At 38.9% G+C, this 13,909-nt stretch overlaps 1 protein-coding gene across 4 annotated transcripts in view; it reads left to right on the top strand.

Annotated features, from left to right (window-relative positions):
* The window catches only part of TEAD1 (TEA domain transcription factor 1), a 161,505-nt gene extending 148,276 nt beyond the window's left edge, over positions 1 to 13,229 (top strand). For all 4 annotated transcript variants that reach the window (XM_051620764.1, XM_051620762.1, XM_051620761.1 and 1 more), the window contains 3 exons: positions 5,605 to 5,745; positions 6,221 to 6,373; positions 7,293 to 13,229. In XM_051620764.1, coding sequence (XP_051476724.1) covers positions 5,605 to 5,745; positions 6,221 to 6,373; positions 7,293 to 7,406 — 408 coding nt within the window. In that variant the 3' untranslated portion in view covers positions 7,407 to 13,229. The remainder of the gene's footprint in view (positions 1 to 5,604; positions 5,746 to 6,220; positions 6,374 to 7,292) is intronic.
* Positions 13,230 to 13,909: the final 680 nt, after the last annotated feature.

Genomic DNA, 13,909 nt, shown 5'->3' with positions numbered 1-13,909 from the left:
GTAAGTAACATGAGGAGGATGGTTAAGTTTATTCCTATTCTTATTCAAAACAGCTGTGGCATGAAAAATAATGCTCCTTCTCTTTGTGATACACTGGAACAAACAATTTACCCATGTAATCAGTGTTCAGAAATGGCTTGTGCCTGTGGTCTCCTCCCACCCCCTCCTGAATTTATCCTCATGTGCCTCCAGCCGTCTTAAAAGGTGCAGAGATTCTTTGTGCCCTTCATTCACACTCGCACAATTGTGGCTACTGCCTTATTTTAATATTTTTTTTTTTAATTTCTCTTTTTGGGATTTATATTGCACAGTCTAGAATCTCGGATTTCCCTCCACACACACGCACACCCGCCAGCTCTGACTGGCAAATCATCTGCAACTGACAAATGGGATCTGTGATGTGAATGGGTCTATGGCCAGCATGCAAATGTATGCAAAACAAATGAGATATGGAAGAGAGCAGACATCCATTTTCTTTTCCCCACCGCAGCCCTCTGGGCGCAGGGAGCTCACGTGGTGCTTGTGGAGGACCCCTTCACAAATTGCTGCAAGGGCATTAGCGCTGGAGGCAGGATAATGAGTGGAAGGGCCGAGCAGCTGGGAAGCTGGAGCAGCTTGGCCTGTCCATCACCAGCCCAACCATGTGGCAGACCTGGATGCAATTCCTGAGCTGCGGCGTAACGCGCGGTGAAACGTGCCAATGACCCAGATGCTCCCGTTGGAAAAAAATTGCTTCACCATTTGGAATCTCTGCTCTTTGATCATGCTTTGGAGAGGAGGAGGGGAGGGATGATGCAGTCATACGAGCAACACACCTCCCTGCAGTCAGCAGTTGTTAAAACCTATGTGTTGTTAATAAGTGACCTTATGTGCTTAATGTTAACTACTGAATGCCAGTGTAAATTGTTCTGGCCCTCCCCAAATCCCACTGTTTCCAGTAGGTGCTGTTTTCCTTCTACTCAGCAGGAAGGATTTCAACTCTTCTCAGCAATTTTTGCTGGAGTTGCTTTTTTGTTAGCCAAAGCTGTTATTATTACACAAATGCTCTACCCTCTGCCCCCTGCCTTTAGCACAGAGCCTGAGAGCTCTTCTGAAGTGAATGTGAAGAATAATTTATTTATAATTTTACCCTCTATTTTGGTTGCAGCCACCTCTTGTTTTGGTGTTTGCTCTGGCACATGGGCAGAGGCTTCTCAGTGCAGCATGTGAAAAGCTTGGTGCTTTTAATATGCAATATTTTCAGTGTTACCCATTGCCAAGCTATGCTTTATTAATGAATTAATCATGTCCTTACACAACTACTGTAGCTAGGGTGCCAGAAAGCTGAGTGCCTCTCATGCCTCCAAATGCATTCAGCTAATATGAATCTCAGCTCTCAGAAATAAATCAAAATTAGAATTTTACTCTTGAAAGTAGAAAAAAACAATATTCCATTTGTGGTTTTAAGTTGGTGGGTTTTTTTCCTAGATTGTATTGATCTTGTATTTTAAAATTCAGTGAGTAAATGAACTCTTGGTCATCACAGGTGATCATAACATGCTATTTTAAATGCCATAATATTTGAAAGAATGCTGATATTTTTGAAATAGCCATTCAAAAGGTTATTTAGCTGTTATTTAGCTGCTCCAATAGCCCTCACCAACCCTAATTCCCGGAGCCCTGGATCAGAGCATAGTTGCATGAGAAGCTGTACAGAAGGTACAGCTGGTTTACAGCCCAGGAATCCTTGCTTTCTGAGTCTGAAATGCAAGAGAACAGCTAGAGACAGAGTACCAAGGAAATAATGAGACAAAGCTGGTTGCAGCATGAGATGCTGCAAGCGCAGCGCTCCAGAAGCCTGACTGTTGTCACATTTTTCACAGGGATCATTGGAAAAGGAAATTATACAGAGAGGGTTAATTGAGGTTAATAAGATAAATCTCTGTCTTTCAATTTTGCTATTATTATATTTATCTAGTTTTGCCTCCTCTGTAATATAGGCAGTGAACTTCACTAAGTAATGTCTGCCTGTGGACAATAAGCCTACTTGAACTAGGATGTCCCTGTTAGTTGGATATTTAGCTTGGTTAAAAAAGACCCCCAGTAATGGTGATTCCACCACATGTGAAAATCTCATTGCCATCAGGATTACCAGTCTCTGCCTTGTTTCTCATTTAGCTTTTGCATAGCTTTAACTTTCGATCTTTTAATGTCGTTTTCTGCAAGATTTAATCTATCAGAAGACTCTTCCCCATGTAGCAACTTGTAGGCTATGACAAAGTCATGGAAAAACTTCCCTTGGAAAAAGTAAGTAGATGGAGTTTCATTAGTCATTCACTACAAAGGATGTTTTCCAGACCTGAAATCATTCCTGTAACTCTTTTCTGAACACTTTCCAATTTTCCAACATCCTTTCTAAAATGTAGACACAAAAACTGGAATCAATACTGTAGTAAGGAGCCTGCTAAAACTGAATACCAGTGTAACACATCACCTTATTCCTGCTCAAAGCTACATCTCCAACTCTTATAGCCACAGCAGTGCCCATTTTTAGTACAGCTTTCTTCTTTTTATTTGGGTTTTTGTTTTGTTTAAGTTTCATAACCTTTTGGCGGGGGGACAACCCCTGAATTTTAACTGTGACCCACTTTCATGAGTTTAAAAATTACAATTTTTCCTTCAGGGGTGTGTGTGGTTTTAGATTAACTCTTTACTATGTAAGCCAGAACAATAGAATTATCAAGTCTCTCACCATCATTTTTAACCCAAGTTTTGTATTTTGCCAGAAGTGACAGTCGTTCCTTCTTTTCTGAAGGAACTCAGCATGGAGCAAAGCTTTCAACACCTGCTTCAGAAAACTCCCTTGTCGTGACAATCCCCTCTTTGCAATGCTGTGCGCTCCTTCCCACTGCTCATGTACTTGGCCTCTAATGAAAAAATCTGAAGCAAGACTGAGGGGCAAGATCTGTTATATTATGTGAGAAAAGACAGAATTCTTTCAGTATTAAAAGAGGCTTTGGTGACACTGTCATTTAAGAGTTATTTGCCACTGCCAACTCTTGGGATTTTTATGTTGGTGTTAGACTTTTTGGAGGACTCTTAAAGCTTCAGCTCTCAGCAGCTTGTAATTAGTTGAACATGCAAACTGGTGTTTAAAAGGAAAATTCAGTCTTTCCTTGAGAACACCTCAATTGTGTGCTATTCTAAAAAAAAATAAAATCTAATAGCAAGTAGAGCAAATAAAGATAATTCACATCTATATTACCATCATGGGACTTTTGTAACAATGTTCTGATTGCACAAGAGTAAATCATAACATTTGAGTGATAATTTCAAACATTCCTCATTCAAACATCAGGGCTCCAGCCTGTATTTTTTGTGTACACAGGACTCCTGGTAATTTCAGCAAGAGTTAGAAGAGCTGTGGGAGTGATCAACAGGGTGCCAGATGGCCACATGTGTTACTTTCCCAGGTTGAATATCAGCATGTAAATACAACTGTTAGATTTTTTTTCTTTCAGTGGGCTTCAAAATCAGAAGACAGCAGATTAAAAGTTTGTCTTATTTTTTAACTCTATAAACAGTTGCTACTGCAGCTTGAAATGTAAGGTCTGTGCAGCTGACCCTTTTGACAACATGAAATTATGAGGAGCATTTTAGTTATGATTTCTTAAATATTTCATCCATATATGAAAGGAAAAAAAAAGTTTATAGTAAAATTTTAATTGTGGTAGCAGCAGGAATAACCATTTTTTAAGAGATTACTACTATTGTTGTTGTTGTTTACAACAGTGCAATTGTTTTATCAGAAATCTCTGTTCCCCAGAAATTCCAGTGGAGCAGCTGTGGCCCGGCTGCTGGCTGCTACAGTTGGTCATGTTTAGCTGTTTGCCATCTTTCGATTGCAAGCCAGCTGTGATGGCAAATTGCTTATTTACTATTAGCTCAGAACAATTTCTTACAGCTCACTGTGAGCGCACTGCTTTAGATGTACATTAAACATTAACTGCTGAATTCATGCAAAACATGTGCAAGAGACAAGGTGTAAGAGCGATAGGGTTTCTTTCTGTTATGCAAAATACGTGACTATAGGGCTGTTTGTGTTACTGTGTGTAAACCTCAGGAGACTTATCCACTGATTAATTTACCAAAGCCAGCCTGAAGTAATCTTAGACCTATGTCTTCTCTGTACCACAAACTAGCTCAGTATGTGCTATTATCAGCATATTGCCTCCGAATGTTGTACCACAAGTAAGGACTGCAGACACTAAGTAGAATTAATGAGTTGTTGCCTAGTTAAAAATTAAATAGCAGTTACAAATTACCTGAACTATAGTGAAGGCAGGACTATAAATGTTCCACACTAGCTAGTAAATAAACATACCTGTAAACTAGGATTTTAAAATGTCTCAAGGTAGACATGAACTAATCTGTTCTGTTACATTTCTATATTAGCAATAAAAACAAGCAGAGCTAGACTAGCAAGTGAAACAGCTGCAAAAGTGCATTTCTCTGCTAAAATGCTTGTCTCAGAGTGAGTTAAAAATTCAGACGGTTCTTAGATGTTACGCTGCAGTAGCTGATCAGCTATTTCCACATAAAAAGAAAACCCTGCCTACTCTCTCCTTGGGCACCAAAAATGTCAGCAGAACTAATGCCTGAATCAACAAATCCAGCTGTGGGTATCCCTAGACTCTGCCTGTGTCCATATTAGTGCTCTTTTAAGTTGAGGGCTTTTGCAAATGGATTCATGATGACAAAGAGCACAGTGGCAGAACAGCTTCAGTGCTGCTGGGGAGGCTGGATTCAGCATGTGACCTGTGCTGTTGCTTTGTAGCCAAATTAATCATGCTGTGCACAGGACTTGGATTTGGATGTAAATAATTAAAGGTAGCACTGTTCCTCACTTGATCCTGCAAGTCTCAGTCTCTGCTGCTAGATATCAAAGGCAGCTGGGTAGTTATTGAGGCTGCAGGGAAATACCAAAAGGCATCAAATAACTTCCAGTAGTATTTTACTGGTGTGGCAGGCAGGGCTCAGGGCACACACAGCACATGGGGAGCCTGTGAGTTGTGTCATACAGCTCCGTGGAGGCAGGTATTTTGCTGAATCAGGGCCATAAGCCTTGACAGAGTCTTATCAGAGATCGATTCCCATGTTGTGCAGCTGTTTCCCTTTGCCATGAGGATTTCATTGCTTTAAGAAAGGAAAAGAAGGAAGTGACCGATGGCAATGATGGTGTCTCGGGAGCAGGATGGCTCGGTTGGATTGGAGGCAACAGGGCCGTTTCCCTCTAGAGGAGTCAGCTCTGGAGCTAGGCTCCTCACAGGTGATCATACCCTTTGCTTCAGGGAATTCATGAGCTGCCAGAAGAGAGCATTACCTGTAACCCAGAGAAATACTGGCTTGTATTTTGTAGTTTCAAGTTTGGCAAAATTGTCACTTTTCTATGGTTTTTACTGCAACAGTTAAGCAGGTACTTTCCTGACCGACTGTTACTGTTGTCACTATAAAACTTCCTCCCCCCCTCCTTATTTCTGAAGAGTGAGGTAATTGCAGCTTATCCTACTGACATTGTCAAAATGAAAAATAAAATCTTCAATATCTATTACTTTTTCCAAACAGGCTGACTTAAACTGCAACATTCAAGATGATACAGGAGCATTTTACGGCGTCACTAGTCAGTATGAGAGCTCAGAAAACATGACAATCACCTGTTCCACCAAAGTCTGCTCATTTGGAAAGCAAGTAGTAGAAAAAGTAGAGGTGGGTGTTGTGATGGGCTGTGCAGGGTAATTCTCTGGTTCCCTTTCATTTTAATTCAGCTTTTCTCTCTCTTGTCTTTGCTCTCATCTGTCTTTCTCCTTCCTTCCTCTAATCCTTCCTGAAAGAGTATTTTCCTGCCTAGCCATGTTTGTGGTTATTTTAAATCACCATGTGAATGGTGACACTACATTAAGTAAAACCCTAGTTACCTGTTGCTTTGGAGACCCTCCTCCACCCTGCCTGTGGTACCTTTTGGTGGAGAACCTGCATGTGACATCAGCTCGCAGGAGAGACCTGAAGCAAAAATGCTTTTGCTCCCATTTCCAAGTAGGGGTTGGAGGGGCTGTGTGTCTTGAGAGCCACCTTCTCATTTTTCTGTCTACACAGAGAAAGAAAAACAACAGATTGAGTATACACTTTATTGCTGTTTCTGAATTATCTTATTCTAGATGTTCTCTTACTATTTTTTTTTTAGACTGAATATGCAAGGTTTGAGAATGGCCGATTTGTGTACAGAATAAATCGCTCCCCGATGTGTGAATATATGATCAACTTCATACACAAGCTGAAGCATTTACCAGAGAAATACATGATGAACAGTGTGTTGGAAAACTTCACTATTTTATTGGTACGGGCTCCTTTTTATTTTTCTATTTCTAAAATACTCTCAGGCTTTGTATGCCTTGCTTAACTTGTACTATTTAGAACCAGTTTCCAAATCCCTTAGTCATGTTGCTTAGTAAACAAATCATCCCATTGGCTTCAGAGTAGTACTCTTGGAATCGTGCACTATGGACGCTAAGGATGAAAAGGCTGAGCTGGCTGAGAACATGAACAAACATCTTTGTTATTTTTCAAAAAATTCAGCTTCTCTTTTTTCATGCGAGTCTCTATTTGGTGTTTGTAGCATGCCTGAAGCAGTAATTTTGAAGCATCCCATTCATCTGACACAATCTCACTGAGATGCCAGTTATAATACTGCAAGCGTCAGTAGTTTTAATTAGTTGTTGGGCCAGGAAAGCCTGCAGTAATGGGTACACCCAACAGGTGAGCTGAAGCCTGAGGAATGGTCCACGTAGTGGCCTTTAGGCCAGTTTCATCCAGTTACCCAGCATGCTTTCACTGTGGCTTTGCAGTGGCACCTCAGCCCAGCCCTGCAGCTGCCACCACAGGACTTGGGGGCATGGGCAGAGGTAGGGCTGTGACCACAGGTAGGGCTGTGAGCACAGAGCCATGTGCAGCTGCTCAGCTGCCTTCTGGCAGGGGCTCAGGTTGAGGAATGCTGAGCCAAGACAGCATGATGGCAGCTCATGGTCAAGTGGCCAGGGTGGGATGGAGCTCAGTGCCCTCCACTGGGAGCTACAGCCCCCAAACCTCAGCCCCAGAGCTCAGTCATGGAGGCCAGGTTAAATTGCCAAAGAGAGGGCACACATATTTAAGTCACTCGCATTTAAAGGTTGTCTTGTTTTAAACAGTCCTTTCGTGTTATGGCCCTGGTGTCTCCAAGTTTGTAATATACTGTCTACCTCTTCCTCCTCTTCAAATAGGTTGTAACAAACAGGGATACACAAGAAACCCTGCTCTGCATGGCTTGTGTATTTGAAGTGTCAAACAGCGAACATGGAGCACAGCATCACATCTACAGGCTTGTAAAGGACTGAGCAGTTATTTATATATACACTTCATTTCACTTCTTTATCAAAACACAGACTGTAAACCTCAACACTAAGTGGCAGTGCCTCTGGCCCAACTTTAACTCACATTTTTCTAAATCCTGTTTTAGTGAAGTCATTTTTAATGTGTTCATATATAATTGTAGCTGTGAAATTCTGGTACAGTTGTAAAAATTATTTCTAAAACTAAGTGTTCTTCAAATTTGTAAACCACAGTTCTTTGGGAAGACTGTATTTAAGAACCTAATGCCTCTGTCTGTGGAGGCCTATTTTTAATTCTGATAGAAAAATGTACGACAGAGCATTTGCCATGGGGAAAAACTGACAGCATTTTTAAGAATTTATTTTCGTTCTTTTCCAATATAAAATACTTGTTTTACAATGCAAGTAAAATTGAAATGAATCTTTAGCTGTAACTGTAAATGAGTACACAAAGTTGATAATCTTTATAGAATTATCTTTGTAACTAATTAGGGTGGAAAATATGGACGAATGTAATTCACTAAATTATTTTTTAAAATGAAACATTTTTTCTGTTTGAAACCAAATGAAAAAGATAGCCTTAAGAAATGCCTGATAGAAAGAGACAGGCCCTCAAATTAGGCAAATTTTGTATTTTTTTCTCAACGCTAAAACTAATCTTCTAATCCATTAAACTTTCAAACAGGTATTGCAGAGAAAGAAAACATCATCCCTTATCCCTAACATATCTAGTGTATTTTAAAAGAGTTTAAAGTTGTATTGTACTAATATGAAAAATTGATTATTTAATGAAAAAGATGGCTCATTTTGCAATAAGTAGGTAAATACTGAAGATTTAGACTCGCATTATATGTAGTCTTATGTGTGCAGTTCTATTTTATACGGACAACTATGTTTTCTAATGAGCAAAAAACTTGCAACTCTGAAATTAACAGATGAACGGAAACAACTGACATTGCAACAGCACTGAGTAATTTGTAAGCTGAAAGCAAAACACTAGCGTGTTTGGAAGAAGAATACGTACACCTCTGAAAGGATCAACAGCTTTAATATCTCTGAGACGCTAGAAAATCACAACCAACATCAGGCAAAGAAGACTGGAAAGTGGAGACTTTTTTTTTTTTTTCTCCCTTTCCTTTTTCTCATGGTGCTCTTACACCTCTCCCAGTTGTCTCTCCAGTTCCGACTGGCGAAGACCTGATCTGAAACAAACGCATACGTACCACGTGGGGTCTGATGTCCTGTTGCATCCAGATGTGGTAGCATTCATCCTTCTCATATATTCAGGGAAGACTCCAGGAAGTGAAGTACAGCTGGAGATATTTTAATACTGTAAGGATTCAAACCATGGATGTGGGTGTGAGTGATTGTCTAAGGTACACACATGTGAGAGAAATAGTCTCTTTCCTCCTGGCTGCACCGCAGAGTGTTGCTCAGTCTGCTGCTGCTGCTGCACACCCAGCACTGCCTACAGTTGCCCAAGCAGCAGTTGTTCCAGCAGGTGTTGGGCCAGCAGCAGGTTCTCACTGAAAACATTTGTCTGGAAGGCTGAGGGCTGCCCAGCCAAGCACAAGCCACCTTAAAGATCAGTCATGAGGTATTGGCAAAGAGCGTTCCTGGGAAGATCTTCTGCAGTCCTGAAGCAAAGAAGTTACCATTAGCAGGTCCCTCCTCTCTGCCCGTTACCCATGTGTGCCTATGCACAATTGAAATCTAGAATTTACTCCCAAGCACAGTACTGTAGTCTTCAAAAAAGCCAGTCTTAATTTCTGGATATTACATTTCTGCATAGTACCTGCTGTTAGACTTGCCCATTGTTGAACTACCAGAGTAGAACCTAGTCCAGCTGAGGTGGCAGGTTGTCGACATCCAGATCAGAGCAGGTTCATCCCTTAACACTGGTGGAGACTCAGGTTAGGGCATGTTACAAATATCAGCGAGGGGAAGGGAGACTGCTTGAAATCCTTAGCCTGCCTCTGATCTAACTCTAGTAGGTGGATGATTGCTGTGATGTCTAGCTGTTACCTGCTTGTGGATATTAGGGCTGATGATCTTTGGGTTTTTATTGCATGAACTGAACAGAGAAATATGTCCATGGCAAGGTCTCTTTTAACACTCATTTTTTTAACACTAACAATCACATCAGGAAAAGCCCTGCATTGTAACAGCCTAACGGTAGCCCTTTATTCTAAGCACTTGGTGTTACAAGTCAAAAACTATTTTTTTGTTTTATTTTGTTCTAGACTTGTCTTTTATTTAGGGTTTGAATTGTGGGTTTGGTGATTTTTTTTATTTTTTTTTTTTTAATAACAAGCAAACTCTTTGAGGCATATAAAGTATCTAAGTCAAATTGCAAAACCAGGTACAGTTTTTTTCATAGCATCTGGCACACTACATATGCCATCACTATAGGGTATAAAAAGTCACAATGTTTATTGGTGTTCACGTACGTAATGTTAGGGAAATTACTTCCATCGTCTTTTCTTTATGCTTCTGTAAATGATCCATACCCTGTATATGTTAATTCTTAAAAGCCTTAATCCTTCAACTGTTCAGTGTGGGGTGTGTAGTCCAACAGGCTGCCTGTAAACTGTGAGCTCTTTTGTAAGCTGGAAGTACTTATCTTGTTACTGTTACTTTTTTGTAGGGACCTTTTAATTGAGAGCTGCCAAAGCATTACAATATGCAGTGCCTTAGCATTATATTAGAAGTACCTTTAGCCTCTTAACATAAATTTTATATATTGTTTTATTAATTGGTTCCATTTTTAAAAATATCTGTATTTTTTCCCACAGAAACAGTCTTTGACTGCTTGGTCTAAACCAACCTTCTGTACTAGTCAGTCCCATTACTGCGCAGTTAAATGTCTATACCAAAAGGAAAGGTTATGGATTCTTAGTTCTCCTTGAAAAGTGAATTGTATTAATAAATGCTGCCTTTTTAAATTTCATGACCAAATAATTAATTGTGACTCTTCTGCACTCTAGCATGAAAGTGCCTTTGGTTTGAAATTCCAGCTTAGAAAAGTGCTGCCATAATAATGACAATTTGTAGAGAGACCAAAAATATTTCGTTATCACCGTAATGCCTTTGGTTTATTGGAATAAGTTGAATCTACAGGCCTCCATTCACAAAAGAGCACCATTTATAGCAAAGTAATTTTGCTAATGATCAACCTGCTGAAGAATAACCTACTGTTTGCCATTTCTGACAGCACTGCAAACCAGCAACTGATTTGTCTGTGATATAAAAATGAAAACAATTCACATTTATATTCTCTTCATCCAGTTGTGCATCTGCATAATGAGAGACCTATACACTGCAGAATTTCAGACAGTGGACAAAAGTGACTTTATTGTTCTCCTTTAATAATATTTCAGTATCTGTGAAGATTTATTTTTTTTGTTTAGACAGAATATTTTGTTTACAAAGTTGGCCTTGCTGAAAGTCAGGTGCATAAAACAAGATGAAAATGGAGAAAAGACACTAGCTAGGGTAAATGCAATTGTGTGTTTTTAAGCATTGAAATGTTGAGTGTGAGCATTGTGGATGAAGGTGCTGTTAGAGGAACTCTGGCCAGCACAATTCAAAACACAGGGTTGTTCTGTTTTGTTTTTCTCCCAGATGATGTCTTGGAAAAAAAAAAGAAGAAGAAAAAAAGAAAAAAAAAAAAAAAGACAAATTAGCTCCTCTTAAAAACATGTCTGTATTTGATACCTTCTGTGAAAGGGGGCCATACTGTACACTGCAACTAAAGCTGATGGGAAGAGGAGCAAGATTTTAAGAAAACAATGTTAGAAAGAATATCAGCAAAACCAAAAGCTGTCAGAGGGATTATATAGTTGTGAATACAATTTTAACTTGATTTTTAAAGTATTTGATGAAAACTAAGATTAACTTTTTATATAGAGAAATATTGTGACACTATGTGGTAAATATTGTGATAATTCAAGTTCCCTGTCTCTAAAATATTATTTTTGTTATTCCTTCAAGGTCTAAATCTCACTTACCTCTATAAGACAAGTAATCCTATTGAACTCAATGAGACTGAGGTAGGGCAAAGACACTTTTGCCCCACAAGTAGAACATATATTTTCATTTATTACCAAATGTTTCAGCTGTGCTAGTGAGTATTTGTGAAAAACTACACTTCTGTCTCATTAAAATATTAAAATAAGCATTATGGTACCATTTGGGGCTGTTAAAAATTACTACTAACAAATGTAGTTTTACTTGAATCCCAAAAGGATTTTATTTAGGTACTGCACCACTATTTTGAAGGAATTGCAGATATAATGCCTGTTTCTCATTTTCCCTTTCTACCCACAGCTACAGCTCATTACATTTGGCAGTAGCTGCTTCTGTTAAAACCTCCAGGGTTTAGGCAATTTGAAATAATGAAGGGTGTACATTGATGTTGAATGTAAGTAACTGGCCAGTTCCAGGCAGATACAACATTTGACATACTAATCCATATCTATTTATTTTTCCACTGCAAATCCTAGGGCATACTTGCTTTCTGAAGCAGTTCCCCTTGTACTTTTCCTGGGTCACTCAGTCAGTCAGACTGAGAAACCTTCTGTCTGCCCTTTTCTGGACACATACCCGGTCGCACAGCAGATGTGTGGAATAGAGTCTGGTTTTGTGCTTTTCTCAGGATGATCTCTTTTCCCCCTCTTCTCTCTCATAACGAGATGTTTAGTGTCCCCCCCTAAAAAAACAAAAACAAAAAACATTGAGGCTGGACAAGTCAAAGTACAAGAAACACTTTGGATATCTTCATCTTTTAACTTTTCAGGTCATTCTTGCTGAGATCATGTAATTAGTTTTAGTGTGTAAATTAAATCTTAAATGCACTCAGTTGACTAAAAGGAGATGGATCCCTGTTACCTCCTTACAGAATATGTGTTTTTGTTCTTGTTTTGTTTTATGGGCCTCTGATTCAGGCTCATGACTGCAGACAAAAAATACAATATGTGCCTGAAAAAAAAAAAAAAAAAAAAAAAAGACAAAAGAATTTTATAACATTGAAAACCTGAATAGCCTTTAATTCTTCAGTACATTTTATGTAAAACAGGTTGGGTTCTTGTTTTGTTTTGGGGTTTTTTTGCCATGTGCATTTGTTCACATTTGTAAATGACTTAATGGAATTCTCACTTTATGTTTATTTGTGTAATGTGTATAAAATGGGTTTGTGACTTAAGCATATTCATATATGGTCAGTGGTTACTTTAATATTGTACTGCTGCTGGTAACTTTTGATGTAGAACTTGCCTTTTGATGATAAAGTACCTCTAGGTTAGACAGGGAGGGAAGGCTCTTTGAAAAAAGTGAATGTTCTCCAATGTTTTCTTAACATATTTGCAGAAGCTTTCAAAAGGAGTTTCAGTCAAACCTCTTGGCAGTACAGTATTCTTGTATTTGTTAATGTCTGTGTGTAGGTACTGGTACCTTTTTTTGTTTAAAATGTTTTTAAGTGTTGGCTTTAAAGTGACTTTATCTTTAGTATGATAGTAATATGAAAATTATAGGTTTTGTGTGCAGAGAATTTTTTTATAAAGTGCTTTGTAAAAAAAAAAAAATGTATTCTAGCTTTCGCGGTACATATGTGTGATAACTTTAATATCCATGACAGTTAAGTGCAATTATTTCATCACTCTAAAAATGCTATTTTTGTGTCGGTTACTGCAGGTGTTTTCATGTCTTTGCAAAGTGACACATTTTGATGCCTTCTTGATAAAGTGGTAGAATTTTTGTAGCTTTCTAGAAACTTTGTATTCATACAGTATCGATTGAAAATAAAGAAAATGAAAGTGTTTTGTGCATTTATCTGCATCTCTTACATCAATCTCTTTTTAAGGTTGGGTGCAACTTTCAAAAGCATTTTCCAAAGTAGCACAAGGCCAGGCTTGCAGAAATATCTGTGTACTTCCCTGAAGTGCAGTGGACATCCAGCAGGATTTATAAAAGCCTGCACGGATGGCAGTCAGGACTGGTACATCTGGAAGTCAAGCTCAGCAACAAGTCCATATGTGTTCTGGCATTTTATCAGCAAGAACAATCACTGCCTCGTGTATCTTCCTAAAGAAACGATGGTGGAGTTTATTGAAACATCATTTAAACCATGCTGTTTTAATGGGAAAAGCCACCTATCCCCTTTTATTCCAGAAGTAGGAATGACCCATTCAAAATCTTACATTATAAATGGTATCAAATACATCACTGACTTGACAGTTTGAACTGACTGAGGAAGACAGAACTTATCTGAGGTTGAGGTGTTTCTTCCAGAAGGACACTGAGCACTGTGAGAACTGAGGTCCTAAAAAAGTGATATTCTTAAGAGACTAGTTTTTCTTCAACCATTTGCCCCTCAGCTAGCAGCTATACCTGGTATGAGGAGACGGTGAAACAGGAACAAGTGGCCTGCCATATTCATAAAGTGAAACCACCTAGCTAGGAAAAAAAAAACAAGGAAAAAAAAGAAAATAAGAGGAATATCCTGGATGAAC

The sequence above is a fragment of the Apus apus genome, chromosome 5 (assembly GCF_020740795.1).
Source record: "Apus apus isolate bApuApu2 chromosome 5, bApuApu2.pri.cur, whole genome shotgun sequence".
Lineage (NCBI taxonomy): Eukaryota > Metazoa > Chordata > Aves > Apodiformes > Apodidae > Apus > Apus apus.
The sequence above is the reverse complement of the archived record's forward strand: the minus strand, read 5'-3'. Positions and strand labels throughout refer to the sequence as shown.